Source organism: Callionymus lyra, chromosome 11 (genome assembly GCF_982586985.1).
Source record: "Callionymus lyra chromosome 11, fCalLyr1.hap1.1, whole genome shotgun sequence".
NCBI classification, from domain to species: domain Eukaryota; kingdom Metazoa; phylum Chordata; class Actinopteri; order Syngnathiformes; family Callionymidae; genus Callionymus; species Callionymus lyra.
The window spans coordinates 25,846,437-25,867,427 of NC_141828.1; the positions used below are offsets into that span (position 1 = coordinate 25,846,437).

General features: G+C 36.4%; 1 protein-coding gene across 1 annotated transcript; it reads left to right on the forward strand.

Moving 5' to 3' along the window:
- The first annotated feature begins 58 nt into the window (after positions 1 to 58).
- On the forward strand, positions 59 to 19,974 carry lrrc1 (leucine rich repeat containing 1). Its single transcript, XM_087802548.1, has 14 exons — positions 59 to 598; positions 8,198 to 8,315; positions 8,813 to 8,891; positions 9,357 to 9,446; positions 10,769 to 10,825; positions 12,100 to 12,163; positions 13,246 to 13,320; positions 13,676 to 13,820; positions 13,899 to 14,017; positions 14,643 to 14,726; positions 16,706 to 16,821; positions 17,228 to 17,400; positions 18,241 to 18,380; positions 19,046 to 19,974. Exons 1-14 carry the CDS (start codon positions 440 to 442, stop codon positions 19,202 to 19,204), a joined length of 1,578 nt encoding a protein of 525 aa, XP_087658674.1. The 5' UTR covers positions 59 to 439; the 3' UTR covers positions 19,205 to 19,974.
- Positions 19,975 to 20,991: the final 1,017 nt, after the last annotated feature.

A 20,991-nucleotide genomic window follows, 5' to 3' on the forward strand; every position in this document is an offset into this window, starting at 1 on the left:
AGTTCGGGGAGTCACGTGACATCCGGGGGGGGGGGCTCGTCCAGTCACAGCCCGGCTCTCTCCCGTGATGGCGGGCCCTGTGTGGGACAGGGGGCGGGGCCTCTGTGGGTGGTGACGTAGATCGGAATGAGGGAGTGAATGTTCCGGGTCACAAACTGGACGGGAGAGGAAATAAACTCCGGGGCGACGCAGGGGGAAAAAAGGCGATAATGTTACCCTCGCCGAAGCTGGGATACAGCGGAACTTTTGTGCGGTAAAATATCTATAAGTTTGACGGAAGCGAACAAACAGGTGGAAGAAAACAAAGTGAGGCTCAGACTCATGTTCGTCTGACGCTCCTCTGTCTCTTCACCTGCGAGTCCTGCTGGGAGTTCTTCTTCTTCTTCTCCTCCTGCTGCTGCTGCTGCTGCCATCTGTTGCATCCTCTCCTCCGCTCGAGATGTTCCACTGTATTCCTCTGTGGCGGTGCAACCGTCACGTCGAGATGATCGACAAGCGCCACTGCTCGCTGCTCTACGTGCCGGACGAGATCTACCGCTACGGCCGCAGTCTGGAGGAGCTCCTGCTGGACGCCAACCAGCTCCGAGACCTGCCGAAGGTGAGCAACTATACTTCGTGTTTGTTCGGGTGAGCAGGGTGAAGCCCCGCAGCTGGTCCCACGAGAGGAGAAACGGGATCCGGGGACGATCATTACGCAACATCAGACTCGACCTGGAGGTGGAAATTTCCCCCGGAACTCCTGCCTCACTCAACAGGTTGACCCGGAGCTCCCGGCGGGCCTCGTCGAAACCAACGCAGTCCTTTTAAACCAAGAAACTCACTGTAGTTAGAAAACATGTTTGTGAAGCTTAACTAGTTTCAAACAAGATTTTTATTTCAATATCAGGTTAAAAACATTTATAAATAGTTCCCAAAACATTCCCCTGCCAGATAACTGGAAAAACTTGAATACATGTGTTTGTTTAATTTTTTTAGCAGGAGTCATCAGTCTTTCAGCTGCTGACTGATGGCTTTTCTCTTCGAAACACACGTCAGAGTTAGGCTGCTCGCTACTAACAAAATATAGACCTTTTTAAGCTTTTTTGGAACAAGTCCTCTTGTCAAGGCTTCAATACAAGATGGATGTTACAGACAAGCAGTATGGAGGAGTTGGATGTTTTTTTTGTTGTGTCTATTTGGACGTAGCTGACTGAGCTCCAGTCACTACATTAAAATGAACATACTTCTTTTGTTTTTAACTCTTAAAAGAAATAATCCCAACCCTTGGTCAACAGGAGGGTGAAAATATGTGAATTTTGGGTGACCTAATCCTTTGAAGTATGTACTGTTTTGAGTATTGTTTTGATTGTTAAAGCGCTTTGTGACCCTGGTCTTGAAAAGCGCTATATAAATATATATTACTTACTTACTTACTTACTTACTTTAAATAAAAAGAAAACTATTAAAAAAGAGAAAAATACATAAAAAAACACAATAACCAAATTCCTGAAGGAGATCGCCAGAGGGATTAATACAATCTATCAATCTAAACCCAACTATGCTGAACATATATTTAATTACCTTTTTATAATAATAATAAAAAAATGAAAGGAAGGATAAACAAAAAAGTAAAGTGTCCTAAATAAAACAAATTATTAAATGTTCTACCTGGAGCAGTTCTACTCTGACATGATAAGGACCACATGAATACAGTCAAAGGGCTGTACTTTGTCCATGTCTGTGTTAGCCCATCAGTTGAATACAAAAACACAACCTTGCATTCCCTATTCAACCATATATTTGTGTTGACCCGGGAAGTAAATAACATATACAATGTCATATGAAGCAGAATGGATTACACGGTCCATTAAAAGGTGTTGGTTCTTCTACACACTACATGTGTCAACTAATGGTCAGGGTCACAAAGTCATTTTAAATAGTCCGCAGGATGTTTTTTTCTCAAAATCAAAGTAGATTAATGTTCATGTTGATGTGTTGACTCATTAAGATGTCTGTTTTTAAGATAAGATGATTATTATTTGTATTATTCAGAGAATTCAAATGGCAGTTTAACTGATGTTGTGGTGAAGGAATTTGATGGGAATGTTTTTGTTGAAGGAGGACAAACACGGATGTAATTAACTTTAGAGCCTCAAAAAATGAAAAGAAAATATTGCAGATAATATACATTTTGTTCAGCCTGCCATCAAAAGATTTTGGCCCATTGTGTGGTTGACCTTGACACCCCTGAGCCACACTTTGTAAATCCTTTCGCTGTGATACCACTATTTTCATTAACTTGTGACCATTTTGCAGAAACGTATTGACTGACTTGAAATGCTATTAAATAATTTATGTGTAATATATTGCTATAAAAACTTCATCAGCGCTTCCTTCCTCTGATTTACTTAATTAGGAAAAAAACAAAACAGTTATACAATAATAAAATGATTCTTAAAGAAGTAAGTAGAAGTTGACACACACAATTCATAAAATACAAATAAGATAAAGGTAGATACAATTTTAATAAGTATGGTAGCGTGCGGTCGACTCGGCCATTTTAGTGCCAATTAAAACGTTCTTAAAGTGAAGTTGTGAAAAGATAAACCAGACCTGCATAAAGTGCAGTTTGTGGGCCACATGTGGCCCTCATGAATCAGATCGATATTCCATAAAGATACACACAACCAATTGATGCATTGATTATTTGTTCCAACTCTAAACATAACATTAATTATCTTTTTTAACTTTTATTTGCCCTATTTTGAGCCTTTCTTGTTCCACAGAGAAAATAAAAAATATATTTCAAACAACTCAAATTTAAACGGTTAGTACATCATGGTACATCATGTATAAAACATCAAATGTTTGTAAATCTCAAGTCATGTTTTAGTTGCAAAGAAGATGCAAACGAAAAGTTGTAAAGTCTGTCGATTCCTTCCATCTCAACTCGACTGTAGATACAGGAACTGTCGGACCCATGGAAAGTGTCTGGGTAACTTCCCAAGATTTTCCAAAGCAGTTTTAGTTCCATGTGTGAAGGAAACTTTAAATAAAGGCTTTGAAGGCTCTTCGTAACTCAAATGAAAGATTGCTTCACCTCCTTATCTGACAACTCTTCCTGATTGGCTGGCTTGTTATTACTTTTGAATTTGTCATCATACTTGAATCATTATCGACAATAATATTGAATCCATCCTTCATTCGAAATTTTGTTCACTCCTAAAAAAGTATTTGAAAAATCTGTTTGCAGATGATGTCATCATGTACGGACACTTTCCGTATCGACACAACCGTGCAGCACTTTCTTGCTTGAAAGAAACCACAAGGCTGACCGGATTGAGTGATTACATGGCTTTCAATCCAGAGTTGTGGTTGAGGAAAGGGGCAGGAAGCAACAAGATACTCTGAGTCTGACTGATACAGTCTAGTATTTGTGTTGTAAACCTGATGATTTACAGCAGAAAACTAGGATTTATAATACAATGACAATGATAACGTTAATCTATATACCATCTGTATGTCTCTGCCAGTCACCACAGTATGTCTCTGCCAGTCACCGTAGTATAACTCTAAAATATCCAATTATTACTTTAAGACCAACTAGCGATCTACTGAAGGTAAAGCGGTAGTTTGCTGCATTATCTTTGCCAACCAAACTGGTTCTGTGAAGGACTGTAGTTCCCTCACAGAACGTGTATCTTAAGGTGTGTATGTTTGCATGATGCTTGCACACAGTTAAATCTTTTCCAATGGAGCTTCGGCTAGGTCTTAGTTTGTGACTGTGTATAGGCTTAGACCACTTGTCTCAGCCTCAAGGGGGTCAGTCATGAGGGTTAAGATGGAAAGTTGAAAGCTGCAGGAGCTTTATTTACTCCCAAGTTTACTCGCCTGTAAATAAGACTTCTGTTGATCCGGTCAATCTTTACTTAGTTTAATCCCCAGCGATTGTTCAGGTCTTGCAATGATCCATTTAGGTTAGCGAGATCTCTTCTGCCATGTCTGTTGTTGGAGTGTGATTGAACAAGGATGGTACAACTTGGGTACATGGACACAGTTACTGTTACAGGTATGCTAACTGACTATTGTAAAGTTTTGTGTACTAGTTTCTAATATGCTGACGTGGTTGTTGACGACTTGACAAGCAGACGGTTGGCCTGACGTTCTTCTGTCTAACCTGTTGTGCACCGTTGAGACGTGGATACACAACCTTTCAACACTAGGGCTGAACTATTTGCTTGTTACAAAAGTATTGTATCTATGTTAAGACAATAGGTTGCCACATAATTGGATGACAACAGGAAGTGAAGGTCTGCACCGCATGTGCTTATTTTGACAGCCTCAGCCCTCCAACCGGTATGTCAAGCAGATGTAGTTCAGATTTACCTTTAGAGTATCTGATTATGTTTTTTAAATTATTCAAGACTAATTTGTGCTTAGTACTCAAGCCTCAAGCAAGAAGGTTGGTGGTTTTCCATCATCTTAACTAACCTCATTCTTTTCTTTGTAGATTTTCAATGTTTTTTGCTTGTCCTTGCCTGCCTGGATTTACTCCCATAATCCAAAAAAGTATTGTGTATATTGTCAAGAATCTGGCTACTTAGATGGTCGAAGATACAATATTTTGTTTTGGAACCAAAATCTGTCCAAATATTATCTGTAAAAGCTGCCGGAGTCTACGGTATCCTCTCGTCCTCAGGGATCTCAAAGTTCTTTTACCTCCAGAGGACGTAATTACTGTCGTCTTCTTGCAGCAGGAAGTTTTATTGCAACACAAAAATGAACAAACACTGTAAACACATCAAAATATTTCATTTTATACAAACTTTATTGAAAAATCCATAAAGTAACTATGATACACAATACAATCTGATTTGAAATGCAAAAACAAAACGATACAGTGCTATAGCATACAGATACATACAAAAATATTGCGAAATATAAGTGTATCGATATTTATATATAGCCCTAAAAATGGAGTACTCTGTGTGTGGGTGAAAGTGTTTATGACACGTTTAGATGTGCATCCTGTCACAGGCTGTCCACCTGTCCAGGGTGTTGTTCGGCTTCTCGCCCTAAGTAGCTGTGGTTTATTCCAGTCCCTGCAACCCTGATAAGGGAATACGTATCATAAAATGAATGAATGTTGTTTTCATTCTGAACTGTATCCTTAATGTATAATATGGTGATTTAAATCTAAACTTATTGAGACATTTATTGTTTAACAAACTGTGGAAAACAATATTAAAATCTTAAAAATACAACTATTTTGAAGTTTTGTATAAAATGGTGCTGAAGTCCTTATTTGGCACCCTCATTAAAGCATTTAGGGATCAGCTGGATTTTACACAAACCTTTTAAAATCCAAATACAAGTAGCAATAAAAAGAGAAAAGAGCTCTAACAAGTCTCTGGTACTTATAAATGAAATTGAAGACACAACTTTCTTGTATGTTTAAGGATTTAATCCACCCGAGTGATTACAACAAAGTCTGATGACAAGGTCGTGTAATCTTTTCCAGAGTCTGAAATCCTTTCGTACTCGCTGAGATACTTTGTCATATGTCTGGATGGTTATATAGAGTTTGTCTCTGACGGCAGGTCGACATTATACGTGCTAGCAGAAAAGTTTGTAAATGTACCAGATGACTGACTCTAAAGAGAAAAGATTGAAGTGGGGGAGCAGGATATGAATCTTTTACATCTGTCAATTAACCATCTTGAAGATCTTTGCTGACTTATTCATGTGTCTATTCCTTTTGTTCTATTCCTTTAACATATTGAGCAGCGTTAAAGGTAGAAAAAAAAAGTTAGTCAGTTTTTTGGTACGTTTAATTTACTCAAATCTTTGTCCTCCGCTTATCCGGGTTTGGGTCCCTGGGGCAGTAGCTTGAGGCCCAGAATTTCCTCTTTATCATTTAAATAGAAGTAAATTTATAACTTAATTGACACTTCACGGTCCCAGAAAACCATTTTGGTTAAGGTCCAACTGATTGAGGTTAGAAAATAAACCAATGGCCTTATTTTTTTTGTCATAAGCTCCGCCCATTGCGTCAGAGACCTTTGAGATTTAATCGGATAGATGGCTAGATGGATACTTTACTTATCCCCGGAAGGAGATATTCTGTTGTCTTCGAAAATCTTTTACGGAATTTGTGTTTAGAAGATGATTTAAGTAATGAAATGTTGTGATTCTAGCATCCAATGGTTCAAATAAATCATTTGTTCGAGTCATCAGAGTAAAGTCAGGTCGTGACAAAATGTACATAGTTAATTGTGTTTTGTAATGTTGACTCATGTGGTTTGAAGGTTGTATCGAGAATCCATATTATTTATAAATAAATGTATGTCTTTAATTTTGTAGTCGCTAAATCATTTTACCTGAATTGTTTAAAAAGCTATAAAAAACTTGAATCAAACTCAACTCAATTCAACTCCATCTTAAGTTTACATTTGTTTTTTTGATGATATTTTTACTACTACTAGGTTGTGTTCTTCAGCTGCTGCTTACTGAAAGTTGTGTGGTTCTGTTAAATTAGTTAAATTATTTAAAATAAAAAAATGATCCAACTCTGTCATCTTTGCAATAAAAAACTCTCAAATAAAACTTTCCTTTGTTAGAAAACTGAAAGAAACTAATGATAAAAGTTTGCAAGTGAGAGGCTGGTTAATAAGTGGTCCCTACGGCTTGTTTTAGTTTTTGTCCGTCACACATGGTTGGTTATCTGGGGTGTGTCTTCAAACTGGAAGAACAGGTTTCGTGTCTGTGTTTTAGCAAAAGGGAACATTTAAATGTTAACCTGCAACACAAATATTTTAACATGCAGGAGCTTCTTTGACATCTCTACGGGTTTTAATGTTGAAAAGTAACATAAGCCAGCTTTTGTTCATCAAAAGCTAAAAGTTGTTCACAGCCCATTTTACAAAAAACCTTGTTTGCTTTCACTTTTGGTAATTGTTTGACGAAGGAGTGTTTGCACTCGGTTAGACATCTGAGCGGAGAAGCTGTTTTCATAACAAGCTATCCAAGTCAATTTGTTCAGCCCAGTATTTTGGCCATGAACGAGTCTGCACCCGTCTAGACTTCCTCATAAACCTATCTGAAGGACAAGCACCGTTGATCCATGCAGGAAATGAATCTTGAATGTGATTGGAGTGGAAAAATCCCAGAAAAAATCTCATTACGGTGTATCTGAAGGATTACAGTTTCTGTTAAACTCTGCAACGTGAAGTGTATCATAGGGTGGAGTTTTGACTTTTAGACTTTGTCTAATAACGTTCATGAGAAGCTAAAGTATATCAGGATATCATTGCAGTACTCACAATCGAGTCGTCCACTTTCTGCCTCTGAATCACATCAGTCATTTAATGTGGCCTGTGATGGTTCAAAGTTGATAAATGCACGTTTGAAAATGTCTTTCAATGTTGACATAGATAATCTTTACACTGGTATCTTTATACAGACTTCAAATAAAAGTACAACTGACATGAAAGGAAAGTAATTTGATGGTAGAAAACACAGAGATTAATATAATGGATCAAAATTGAGAATATGGTGAATCAAATTAATTCCTCCGCTCACAGTTTTTTGGATTGATTGAGTAATTTTGTGTGATTTAGTTTAACTCTAAATGATAGAATGGGGGGGGGGGTGTTTTCCCTTTTTATGATATACAGAGACTTGAATGGACTTATTCTACATCTAGTTTAACATAAAATATGATATCAGCATGGCTGACTGAGCGTTTAGTGGAATCAAACGTGCTGAGATGAGTTATAACAGTTATTAATGATGGGGCTCATGTGCAGACATGTCAAATATTCAGTCATGAAACGTTTTGACGGAGAAGTTTCAACTTGTACATGGTCCAGAAAAGTAGCTCCTTAGATGTTCCCTCATACAGCATGTTTATATATTTTTGAATTTAGTTTTATCTTTGAAAAAATGGGATGCCTCACTATTGCACAGCAAGTGTTTATAAAATATAACATGAATGAAAAGAAACATTTTTAAAAATCCAACATCTAGCTCTGGTTTTTAAATAAAAAAAGATAATGTCTTAAGCAGGCTGGATATACTTGGAATTGTGTGGAAATGCTGTGGATACAACTGGTTAATTCTAATATACTAGGAAGTGTTTGAAGCTCATCACATCTGATCGAATGAACCTGTGAGAAAAGTTTATTTTCATTTATATTTCTTTCTCTTCTTGTTGCAGCCATTTTTCCAGCTTTTAAAGCTAAGAAAACTGGGCCTGAGTGACAATGAAATCCAGAGACTTTCCCCAGAAATCGCCAATTTTATCCAGTTGGTGGAACTTGATGTCTCCAGAAATGGTAAGTTTTGTAGTTTCATATTGTTGACAAGTAAAATATATATTGGTCCTCCAAAATTTACTCTGTCAATCAAAACCTCTGATTTTGTCTTTGATGGATGGCGAGAATAAAGTCATGAAAAGTTAGACTGTCATCCACAAACGGGTGTTGTGATGCAGTACTTTGTCTTTTGCTACAGATTGAATAGTTGAACCAGTTCAAAATTACTTCAATGAGTCGGCAGTCCAGCAACATTTACAATGGAAATGGTTGTTGTGTAATCTTTAGTTTATTGTGTTGAATTTAAATATATGTTGAATTAGCTTCATCGATAAATGTTTACAAAAAAGTGTCATTATTATAAAAAATAAAAAAAATAAATATATATATATATATATATATATATATATTTCTTGTTTCAAGAAACGGAAAAGTTTTCAGTAAAAAAGATCTGATATCTTTGAGTTTATGTTTGTATTTCTCGAATGAGGCCAAACATTTTTTCTTCTGCATTTCAGATATTATGGAAATTCCAGATAGTATTTCTTACCTCAAAGCCCTTCAAGTAGCAGACTTCAGTGGAAATCCCTTAACAAGGTACTTCTCTCCAATATGTATATTAAATACATTGATTTAAGCCAGTTGTTGATGATCCTGAAATACATACTCGTGTAAATACCACATGACGATTAATAAGTAATGCATTTGTATCCCATTGTTGTCATTTTTATTTGATGAGATAACATATCAGACATTTAGAGTCAAATATAAAGAGTGCAAAAGGGCAGACGATGGTTCAATAACTATTAAGTGCATGGACATGTGCATAGTTACCCTCTCGGGTAGTAAGCTACCTCCCCCACAGTGAGTGATGATCCACACGAGTATTTAAACATGTAAAAACATGCTGTGAACATGCATGAGGATGAATTAATGAAAGAACATTCAAAGACTTGGAACATAATTATAAATAACTACAACAAGTTTGTTTTGAGAGCAATTATCGAAGTATTATTTAATTGCTCCAAATGTGTGAAACGTTTCCCTCTTCTGTTGGACCAGGCTACCAGAAAGTTTTCCTGAATTGCGGAATCTCACATGTCTGTCAATCAATGATATTTCCCTGCAAACTCTACCAGAAAACATTGGCAAGTAAGTGAATACATTTTTTTTACTTGTTAGAAAAATACCTTCTTTCTCTAAAGGGACCTGACGTTTGTCAAGAAAATGTCCTGCAACTTTTTATTTTCCTCTCTGAGGCGTCTCTGATATGAAATCAAGACTTCTCTTGGGACTGTCTGGCGACGTTGTTGTTCTAAGAAATCCTTCCTGGCGGTCGGCTAATGTTCCTGATTAGATGGTACAAAATGCCCAGAAGGGGGGTTTTAGTTAAAATGAGGCTGACATGAAAAGGTGTTTGGTGGGTTAGATATGTGATCATGTCAACAATCTTATTCTTATCTAGTCTTAAAAGTTAATACAGTAACCTATGAAGATTCTAATGTTTATCTACTTTGATACGAAAAAAAAAACATCAGGCAGCCACATTAAATGACTTTGGCCCATGATAAGTGGTTTAGAAGAAAATAAAATTGCAATAGACCTGGGTGAAGGAATAAAAAATATAATTTTTGTTTACCTGAATTTGGTTCGGAAGAAAGAAGCCCTTGGATAAGATTGTAAACTTGAATTCTAATATCGCATGATCAGAAGTTGTTGTTTCATTATGATGTAGTTATTGTTCATTGTAACTCCATGGTTCTCAGTCCATATACGGATCCTGCTCTAAGTAGAGGATTTCAAGTATCTTGGGGTCTAGTTCACGAGTGAGTATCGACAGGAAGAGTGGTGCAGAGTGTTTTGCAGACGATGCACCGATCTCTCAGTATACTCTAAGATCTACGTTTCTACCCTCACTTATGATCAGGAGAGGTGGGTAATGACCCTAAGAACAAAAAAAGCAAAAAAGGAGGCGCCATGTTTTGATACTAGCGTATTTCAGTCGGTGAGAAGATGTTAGACTTCAGTGTGTGTGCATGTTCAGGAGAACAAAGCTCGAAGAGGAGTGGTGAGTGTGGTCAGGTCAACACAAGCTCTGTTAGCTACACTGTGGTTTGCTATGAAAGAGAGGAAGCGAAGATGCAGATAATATTTGAAATCTAATTTGACTCCTTTTTTCACGATGTTAATGGATTGATTTTTGACAGCAGACTTAATAGACTGTTAATGTTCATCAGTAAATGGAGTATACATACAAGATATAAACGCCTGGTCGACCTCAAAGGTGCTTGCATAAGCAGCAGTGCAAAAAGATCAAGTTGTACTTTGCTCTACGAAGGCGAATAAGTCATTGTTTAAGTGCAGCAATTTTCCAGGCCCTGATAAGAATGACACACCTCGAAGAACTTCCTGTTCTGTAATGTTTTTCTCTTGTCATCATTCTCCAATCTTCATTTTTTCGTCTGTCGTTACAGTCTCTCCAATTTGGTGTCGCTTGAACTCAGAGAAAACCTGCTGACATCTTTACCAGAGTAAGAATTTACTTTTCTAGATCAGCTTCTGTTCCCATCTACATGGAATGTGTCCTATGATGTTCATAAAAGTATTCTGAAGACTGAATGATGTTGCTCCATAAATTAGTATGAAATAATCTGAAGAACCTTAATCACACTGAAACTATATAAGGGGGAAAATGAAGCAAATCGGTTTAATAAATGATGTTGAAATTGTTTGACTTTTCTTTTGACTAGGATTTTATTATAAATCTGCCACAAGTGTTCCAAATAATTGCTGATACTTTTTATACTTTCTTACAGACGGCCTCTACTGAAAAACGGAACAAAAAAACCCAGAATATTTTACGAAATGGATGATCTTGATCAATAAAAAAGTTGAAATTATCATCTGAAGAACATTCATGACACAAAAACATAAGTAAAATCAGGAGGGAAATTAAATGAATTGTATAAGTAAATCGTATGATTAAAAAAGGAAAACATTTACTACATACATTTTTATACCCACAATAATTTTACTTACTTCAAACTAATATTTTACGGATTTTTATATTTAAATCTGTCCTCTCACATGTAGTGCTGCTTCTAATATAAATAGAAAAACCTATTATATTCTTAGACATATTTTAATAACCTCACATCTACATGAAAAAAATGGATTTTCAGAAAACATGGAATATTCTACAAAATGAATGATCTTGATTGAAAGGGTTCGCTGAAGGACTTTATATCCACAAGAAAAAAAGTAAATCAAGAGGAAAATAAATGATTAAAAATAATAAATTAATTAATATTTTTCTTATACGAGTGCCACAATTTCCAAATCAGTTTTGACATGTTTTATTCTTAGATTATTTTAGTTTTATTTAATTGTATTTAAGTAAGTAAGTAATATTTGTAGAGCGATTTTCTAGACCAGCGTCACAAAGCACTTAAACAATCCCCAATAATATTTAAGTGGTTTTATGTTCAAATACTTTAACGTGCTGCTCCTCTTAAAAATGGAGCTGCTACTAATATCAATGGAATTATAAATCGGAATTATTTTTTAAAAATATTCAGTTATAAAGAAAATGGTTTGATTTGTTTGCATTTAAATATTCAAGTTCGACGTCTCAGTGCTGCCCCTGTGTGGATGTAAAGAGCAGCGTGCTGTCACGTGGCTAGATGCTCTACAGACTGTAAAAAATACACCTGAAAGATGAAATCAGATGTTTCTCTGCATGTTTCAATATTTTAGAGGAGACTTTGTCGCAAAAGATGTTTCTCATGTCACCTTTCATCCACAGATCTTTATCTCAGCTGCAGCGACTTCAAGAACTGGACTTGGGCAATAATGAGCTTTACTTACTGGTAAGTTTTCCATCTTCAAACCAGCAGAAAATACTTGTGGTGTTGGCAACATGAGCATGAAGATTAACATTCCTTAAGAACAGCTTTCACCTCTTATCACGCAGATGAGCAAGACCATCTGCTTTGAGCTTGGATTTGTGTTGTAATCTCATGTGAGCAGTCTAACTGTGAGGGAGAATCATTTAGTCACGGATCGAGCCGAGGCTTGTTCCTCGCTCGTGTGTCCACGTTCACTCTTGTCCCAGCATTAACCTAAACCAGGAGTATTGACACTTTTCACCATGTCTCTTAATGATCAAGTCGAATTGACGAAGCTACCACAAAAATGTATTATTAAATATACTATTCATTTATGAATATATTTATAGTTCTTAATATGATGTGCCTTCATAACCACATGAACCAATCATGTGCCGCTCAGACGATCATGTGACCGACATCATGATTGACTGTAAGTTCAAGGTAGCTTGTTACTCTTTTTTCCAAATTTTTATATTGAATTTAAGAGCTATAAATATGTATTTTTCAAATGTACATTGTTTAAATGTAACCATTCAATATATTCATGTCACTGTTATAATTCCATATATTATTGACAGTTGCATGATCTAATTCAATATTTTAGTGCTCATTGGGCGGAGCTTATTATAAAGAAAGCAGCCAATTGGTTGATTATTATTTATTTATTTATTTTACTTGTGGGGTTGCTGGTCCAATCAGCTGGACCTTCACGTACATGGTTTTATTTGAGTGTGTAGTGTCAATAAAGTTGTAAATGTACTAATATCAACTATCAACAGACAAAAATGTTATATTGAACAAGAATCATGTGACTGAGTGAACAGATGACATGTGAGTCTCATCACTCTCTGACTCTAAAAAAAACACGACAGATATTTCTTACACCAACACAAGGACATATTTAAAGTGTCATGTGATCTACTCGCATTACTGTTGATCAACTGGTGTATCACGATGGAGGCCTGGCTTTGATAAATTATTAAATTCTGTTTTAAAGTTGTGCATCGTAACAAGAGTAAAACAAGTTTGTCTCACGTTGTCGTGTTTTTCCTCACATGCAGCCAGAGACCATCGGGTGTCTGGTGAGCTTGAAGGATTTGTGGCTGGATGGAAACCAGTTGGCGGAAATTCCTGCGGTGAGATGAACTTTCAACATTTATCAAACAGAATAATTCGTCTAAGCTCCTCTGCTATGCTATTAGTAGCATTGCTAAGCTATGATCTTAAGCTGATCTGAAATCAAGAGAAGAAAATGTCAAAAATGAAGAGATCTTCCTGAAAGTTCTCAGTCTTTAGCAACTTTAACTTCTTTAAAAAAAATACAAATAGTTCACTTTTCCCAATTATGTTGAACATCTCTGATGTAGAGGAAGCTTAGATCCTTTCTTTAACATTTTTGGGATACTGTCAGTATGAGAGTGAAAACCAAACTTCTTTCTTCGAGAATAGTTGTGATCTCTTTTGATTCCATCCGTTTTCTGTGGCCTGCAGGAAGTGGGCACGATGCGAAGTCTCCTTTGTCTGGATGTGTCGGATAACAAACTGGAAAGACTTCCACCTGAGCTTGGGGGTTTGGTTTCGCTGATGGACCTTCTTGTGTCTCAGAACCTCATCGAGGGTCTTCCTGAAAGCATCGGTCCGTCCATCTATTTTGACACACATGTCTTTTTGAATGAAACGTTTTTTTTAATTATTTTTTTCTGGTTTTCTCCAGGAAAACTCCGTAAATTATCCATTTTAAAGGCGGATCAGAACAGACTCGGCTACATTCCAGAGAGCATCGGCAACTGTGAGAGTCTCACAGAACTTGTGCTCACAGAGAACCAAATTCAGGTAAAAAAAAAAAAATTTTTTATTCCTTCACCCAGGTCTATTGCAATTTTATTTTCTTCTAAACCACTTATCATGGGCCAAAGTCATTTAATGTGGCTGCCTGATGTTTTTTTTTTCGTATCAAAGTAGATAAACATTAGAATCTTCATAGGTTACTGTATTAACTTTTAAGACTAGATAAGAATAAGATTGTTGACATGATCACATATCTAAACACTTCCAATACAAGCAAAACCGAATGGTGAAGAAAAAATGCTTTCTTGTTCAGAGTTTGATAAAGGACGTCAAACATGGAGATAATTAAGATAATTGAGCCTCTAATAAAAAGAAGAGGACAATATCACAATGAGACTCATATTTCCTGGTAAATATACATTTAGTTCTGGCTTGCATCTTCGATTGCTAAAGGAATTTGGCCCCTCGTCTAATTGAGTTTGAGATTCCCCCAATCTAAATGAATCCATACATAATTGTATGTTATTTTAATTTGGATTTTTGTGTCTTCGCATCCTAGAAATGATCATTAAAGCTTGTAAAGACTTGTACATTCTTACAATGCAAAGATATTGAGAAATAAGAAATGATCTGTTTTTGTTTCACATAATGTATTTTTTTTATCTTCCAGAGTTTGCCCAGAAGTATTGGCAAATTAAAACATCTCTCCAACTTCAACTGTGACCGAAACATGCTCACCACATTACCTAAAGAGGTTTGTTTTCCTGGGATTCTTTCTGAGCTTGTGACCAGTTATATAAAAAGAACATGAGGCGCAACATTTTCAGCGTACAATTCATGATTTTGTTGTAACGGGGGTTTGAATAGTTTCTGTGTTATTTAAAAAAAAAAACCAAGGGGCAATATTTTGATATTCCAACTCAAAATGTTAAGGAAACTGATACATTGGTGAAAAGATCTTCTACATTCAGCAGCAACCAATGAAAACATTTTCCATCGTGTTTATAAACATGGAATATTCTAAAAACTAAATGATCTTGATTGAAAAAATAGTTGAAATAATCAACTGAGAAAGATTAAATGAAGTCTTCTATGTTACTTTTTATTCTTTGTTTTTTATAGCTTTATATATTTAAAACAAAATTGTTGCTGATAAAATGAAATCATTTATCGAAACTGTTGTCCTCAACAGATGTTGAAGGTTTGATGTCCTGAGATTCCATGATGTTGTTGGCAGTCATTCATTTTTCCGTGTGAACTCTTAGATACCTATTTACCCTGAAACTGTTCCTCCGAATCGTGTTATAATCCAGTCAAGATCACTTAAGTCATTTATTTGCAGTGATGGGTAGAGGCTGATCTGAGTATTAGAGGCACATGACGGGTGTTTACTGTAAACTTCTCGCTCTATGAGCCTCATTTAATCCAGTGGCTCATGTTGTGAATCTATTAGAAGCTGCAGCACGATGTCATTATTCTGCCCGTCAGTGTTGAACTCTTCACGTCTCCATTGTGTCCAGAGTCGCATCCACACAGTCAACTTTTAATAAAATAGCCTCTTCATGGCCTCACAAAGAGTGTTGTTGTGAGTCTTTGTGAACACAACACACTTTGTCTCATGTGTACATGTTGAGTCAAAACATGACGGCACGAACAAGTGCATTGTTACTGTGGCCCAGATATTGATTTGTTTGTGGCTCATTGTTATGGACTCTATTGATTGTTGATTACTTTCATGTTTGTGTTTGCTCTGACTGATCTGAAGTGAAGCCTTGTGTGTCTTTTTACATCAAATATACTTTCTTTTTTCAGTTACGTAGATACATCAAAACTTCACTTTTCAACCGGCTGCAATTTAAATCTAAATATTATGGCAAAAAAAGCTAACGATGTAAAAAAAGGTACAACTAAACGCACATATTGAAAATATTGACATACTTCAATATTGTTTTTTCACAATTTTATTAAAAAAAAAAGAAATGTTTAAATCATGTTTTATTCTGGTTTCTTTTATTGTTTATATTTCAATAAAGTGTATATTAAGTAAAATATTTGGATTTTTTAAATTTACAATTAGCAATTAGCAATTAGAAAAAAACAACCTGTCATACATACAACTTATAGTACATCAATATTAGGTGTTTTCAAGTCTCATTTTAGTTCTTTGATGGTTAATGTTTCAACAAAGTCTGTATAAAATGACTTTTTTTTTTATACAAATAACATAATATTTACAGCGTCTGTTAATTTTTGTGTTTCAATTAAACTTCCTGACACTAGATGGCAGCAGTCACTAGTCTCCAGCAGGTAAAGGAACAATGAAATTGTGGGAGATCCTGGCGATGACTTAGGACGAGAGGATACAGTGACTCTAGCAGCTTTTAAAGCTGATGTTTGATTTAATTTGTTTTGAAACCAAAATATTTCCAGTTACGACTTCATCAAGAGTAATGTGGTCTGGAAATTCTGCAACACCAGAGTCAAGTACTCGACATTACTTAAAATGTATAGACAATATATTACAATATACTGTATCGTTGTGTCTGTATATCAGGATCACCTCAGCGTTCTCCCAGAAGATCTGGAAGAGATTTTTAGAGATATACAATCTTGGACCTCTTTGCTCTGGCTGCTGCCCCAGCGACCTCACCTTAATGAGTGTTAGAAGAAGGATGGAACCGTCTGTCAAAAAGAAACCATTTTTCTAATAACCTTCTTTCTCCTGGTCTTCAGATCGGTGGCTGCAGTGGCCTCAATGTTTTCTGCGTACGAGAGAACCGACTGATGAGAATTCCCTCAGAGTTGTCTCAAGCCACAGAACTGCATGTCCTGGACGTCTCTGGAAACAGGTTTGAACACAGTTGGTTTCTCTTTTACCAAACTGTAATGTTGGGAAAAAATACAATCTTGACAAAATACAAAAATAGTCTTGATAAAAGTCTATATAAAATCTTTATGATATAATAATACTATAATATATATATATCTATATAGACATATATAATAAAATATTTAATAGACTCAAGGACTCATTCATTCCTCATGTTATTGGATTGTACAATTGTGAGTTCGGGGGCAGGAGTGGAGTGAAAGTATCTTGATGTTCTATTCTATGTTAGTCTTTGTATCCTTTGTCTTTGTTATTTTTCTTTTATCTATGTTCTTTATCTTTAGACTTTTTTATTTTTATTTTTATGATGTAAAAGCTGGGACTTGTACTAAAAGATGTCGCTGGTCTTTCCTGCATGTGTTCAGACTGACTCACCTGCCGCTGTCGCTGACGTCTCTGCGTCTGAAGGCTCTCTGGCTGTCGGAGAACCAGTCGCAGCCGCTCCTGTCCTTCCAGACGGACCAGGACCCCACGACCGGAGAGAAGGTCCTCACCTGCGTGCTGCTCCCCCAGCAGCCGTACGAGTCGGACACCAAAGGTCAGTCCGCCCTTGAGCAACTTCTCGTCGCCGCTCTGGTGACATCATCCGTGACATCATCTGATGCCGAGTGTGTTCTGGATCACAGACGTCTAGAACGAATAGAATCTTTACAAACTTGTTGGATTGAGCAGCTCAAGGAGCTTAGAGTGGCTCACAGCCATGAAGAGATGCTTTTAGCTGCAGTCAATCAAGAGCCGACGAGGCTCGATCAGTATATCTTTGTCTCTGGCTCCCTCTAGTGGAGCCGCGGCAGAAGTGGATTTTAATTGACAGTTTTTTCAGAATATTGAATGGTTGAATTTAACATTTCAAAAGTTGAACTTAAATGTTTTTATCTAAATGTTTTTTTAAGATTTTATTTTTATTTTTTTGAATAATGTTTTACGATATTTTGGGATTCGATTAGATTGACTTTATTAATCCCTCTGGAGATCTCCTTCAGGTAATTAGAATTTGTATATTGAATCTTTTTTTAAGTTAATTAAACATTTTATTTTTTAAGAGGATTTTCTTAAACATAAATTCTTAAATATCAATGTTTATATCAAAAATATTAAAAATTGTAGCCTTCTAAATTTAATATAAAAATGTAGGTATAATAGAGACACCACATACATTTTTTGTTTAGCAATCCTCCTTGATGAATTTGATGGTCCAGTACTACTTTGTGGACATATAATCAATCACGTAGCTCGAGAATCTTTGTATTATCTGGTGGAACTTTTATACCAAAATGTTGGTATAAAAGTTTCTATTGAATTTAAAAGGGGTTGAATTAAAAAATGTTGATCCTAGAAAATGTAGGAATTAATTATCTTTTTTCTTTGCTTCCTGCAGCCGCAGACAACCTGGCACGCTGCGGAGGGCTGGAGAGTCTGGTCAACGACATGGTGGACGACACGTGGGACGACAAAGCCATGAACAGGATCAGTGCCATCCACTTCCTGGACGATGACGACGAGGAAGACGACGAAAAGGTACAGAACAAGATGTTGTCACTCGACAAAAATGATATTATATTGAGGAAACGAGTACAGCAAAGCATGGCCTATAGTCCCTAATGAGGTCAGAGTCAGAAACAGAAAAAATATCGTCATCGTATTTTACAGTTCTATGGCAGTATATATATATCAGTGTCATCAGAAAATTGAATGATTGAATTTAACATTTCAACTGTTGAAACTTTTTTATTTTGATATTTTCTTTCTAAGCATTAAATCCTTTTTTAATTGTTATAGTTCAGCTGATCAATTTCTGTAAATCAATATACTGTAAATAAAAACATTTACAAAATGATTTTTCAATCATTGGAAATTAAGGGAGTACATTTTTTTCATAAAAAACTTTCAACATTTTAAATGTTAAAATTCAATTGTTCAATTTTCTGATGACGCATGCTTCCATAAAAATGTAACATCATTTTTACACGTATTTTAAGTCTCAGTATAAATGCTGACATCCATAATCTCAAATCTTATCTTTAACATATTCTTCTTTAGAAATTAAGTCAACATGAACAATTATCGACTTTGATTTTCTGTCGGGCCACATAAAATGACTTGTCGGACCAGATTTGGCCCCCCGACCATGAGTTTGACTTATGATTTAACAGCTGAAGGGTCAACATGTTGATGTCACTCAGGGAACGCTGCTGCGACGGGCCACGCCTCACCCCGGGGAGCTGAAGACGATGAAGAAGGCGGCGGAGAATCTCCGCAACGACATGAATGCTGCCAAAGCTCTGGACTCCAACAAAAACGAGGTCAATAACGCCGCGGACAGAGTGACTACGTCTGTGTGACCCTTTTGTCCTCCAACATTGATTTACCTCCCGCGTGTCACCGCGTCCTCCTGCACAACCCTGCTGCTCTTCTTGTCCTTCTTCTTTTGAACCCTCAAATCCTGGATCTGTTGTCTTCAGCTGCAGACCTGCATCCTGACACGTGCCTTCCTTTGTGTGTCGCCACAGAACCGTCTTTTAAAACCTTTTTTAATGGCCTCGTTTAGATGGTTTCAGTCCTTCTTTTTCTACAATACGGTCAAACCTTCTTAACATTTTGCTAAACACTGGGTGAATATTTTTTTTACCTTCCTGGCGAGGTGTCCAGACCTACTGATTACTGTATATTTTTTGTGAATATTGGACACTTTTATACTTTTTGGCAGCTCTGATGTAAATAAAAATGTATAGCAGATTTCTTAATCACTTAAAATATATTTTTCTTTGGAGCTCGGTACTTTTTTTTTTTTTAAACGACACACTTACGATCAAACGTGTGTTCAGACAACATAGAGATCAGTTCCTCTGAATTCCGACTGGTTTCTCCCGCAGTGAAAACTTTGTTGCCAAAAACAGCCGCGTCTCTCTGAGATTCAAGTTTTTACGACTTTCACTTTAAAGCACTTCTCAGTGTTTCTTAAGTTTTAATATGTAACAAATGTTGTCTTTAAATCAAGTGTAAAATGATTTTATTGTTTCTAATTATTCTCCAATCGTGCACACAACCGATCTCAAGGGGGCGCTGTGCCTTGAGTTTTAACCACTGATCAATAAAATGGGTGCAAAAACTATTTTGTTTTTTTTGTCGCTGTTTGTCTCCTCAAATGTCTGCTGACCCTTGATGTGTCCAGCATGTTTGATCAAACCTGCATGAGCTCCGTGTACCGACGACAGACGTGACGACCGGCGACTCACACGAACCTTAGGATGACTTTTCTTCTGAACGGGGTCATAATGTTACAACATTGAAATGCGTCAGTCAAGAGACATCCATTGTCGCTTCATAAATGTCACTTTAAATCAATGTTTTTGTTCGGAACTAAACATTCAAACGTTTATGCATGTTGTAGTTAACTTTTATTTACTGTTCGTTAGTGCCATGCTATAAGAGGGTTGCTTTCCAGGAACTCTATACTCCAGCGTTTTTAAGAAACCATTTTTTTTAGGTTAAAGTGTTTTTGGTTGATTTTCTAACCTGTAGGGGAGCTGGTCCAATTCAACGCAAACACAACACAACGCAGAGCAAACCTATTTTTAGAAAACTCATTGCAATGCAAACCGAATTCAACTTAATTTAGAAAAACACAATGTAACGAAAACACGATGCAATGCAAACTTCATTAAGCAAAACACAATGCAACTTAAACACAATGCAACTTGAAAGCAACGCAAACTCAATGCAACACAAGTGAAACAACACGACACAATGCAATGCAAGCACAACGCAATGCAAACGCAACAAAATACAATGCAAACGCAATGCAATTCAAACGCAACAAAATGCAATGCAAACACAACACAATGCAGTGCTCCGCAATGCAAACACAACACAACGCAATGCAAACACAACACAATGCATCGCAATGCAAACACAACACAACACAATGAAAACAACACAATGCAGTGCAAACCCAATGCAATGCAAACCCAATGCAGTGCAAACACAATGAAATGCAAACACAATGAAATGCAAACACAATGCAGTGCAAACACAATGCAATGCAAACACAACACAATGCAATGAAAACATAATGAGATGCAATTCAAAACAATGCAATGCAAACCCAACGCAATGCAAACACAACACA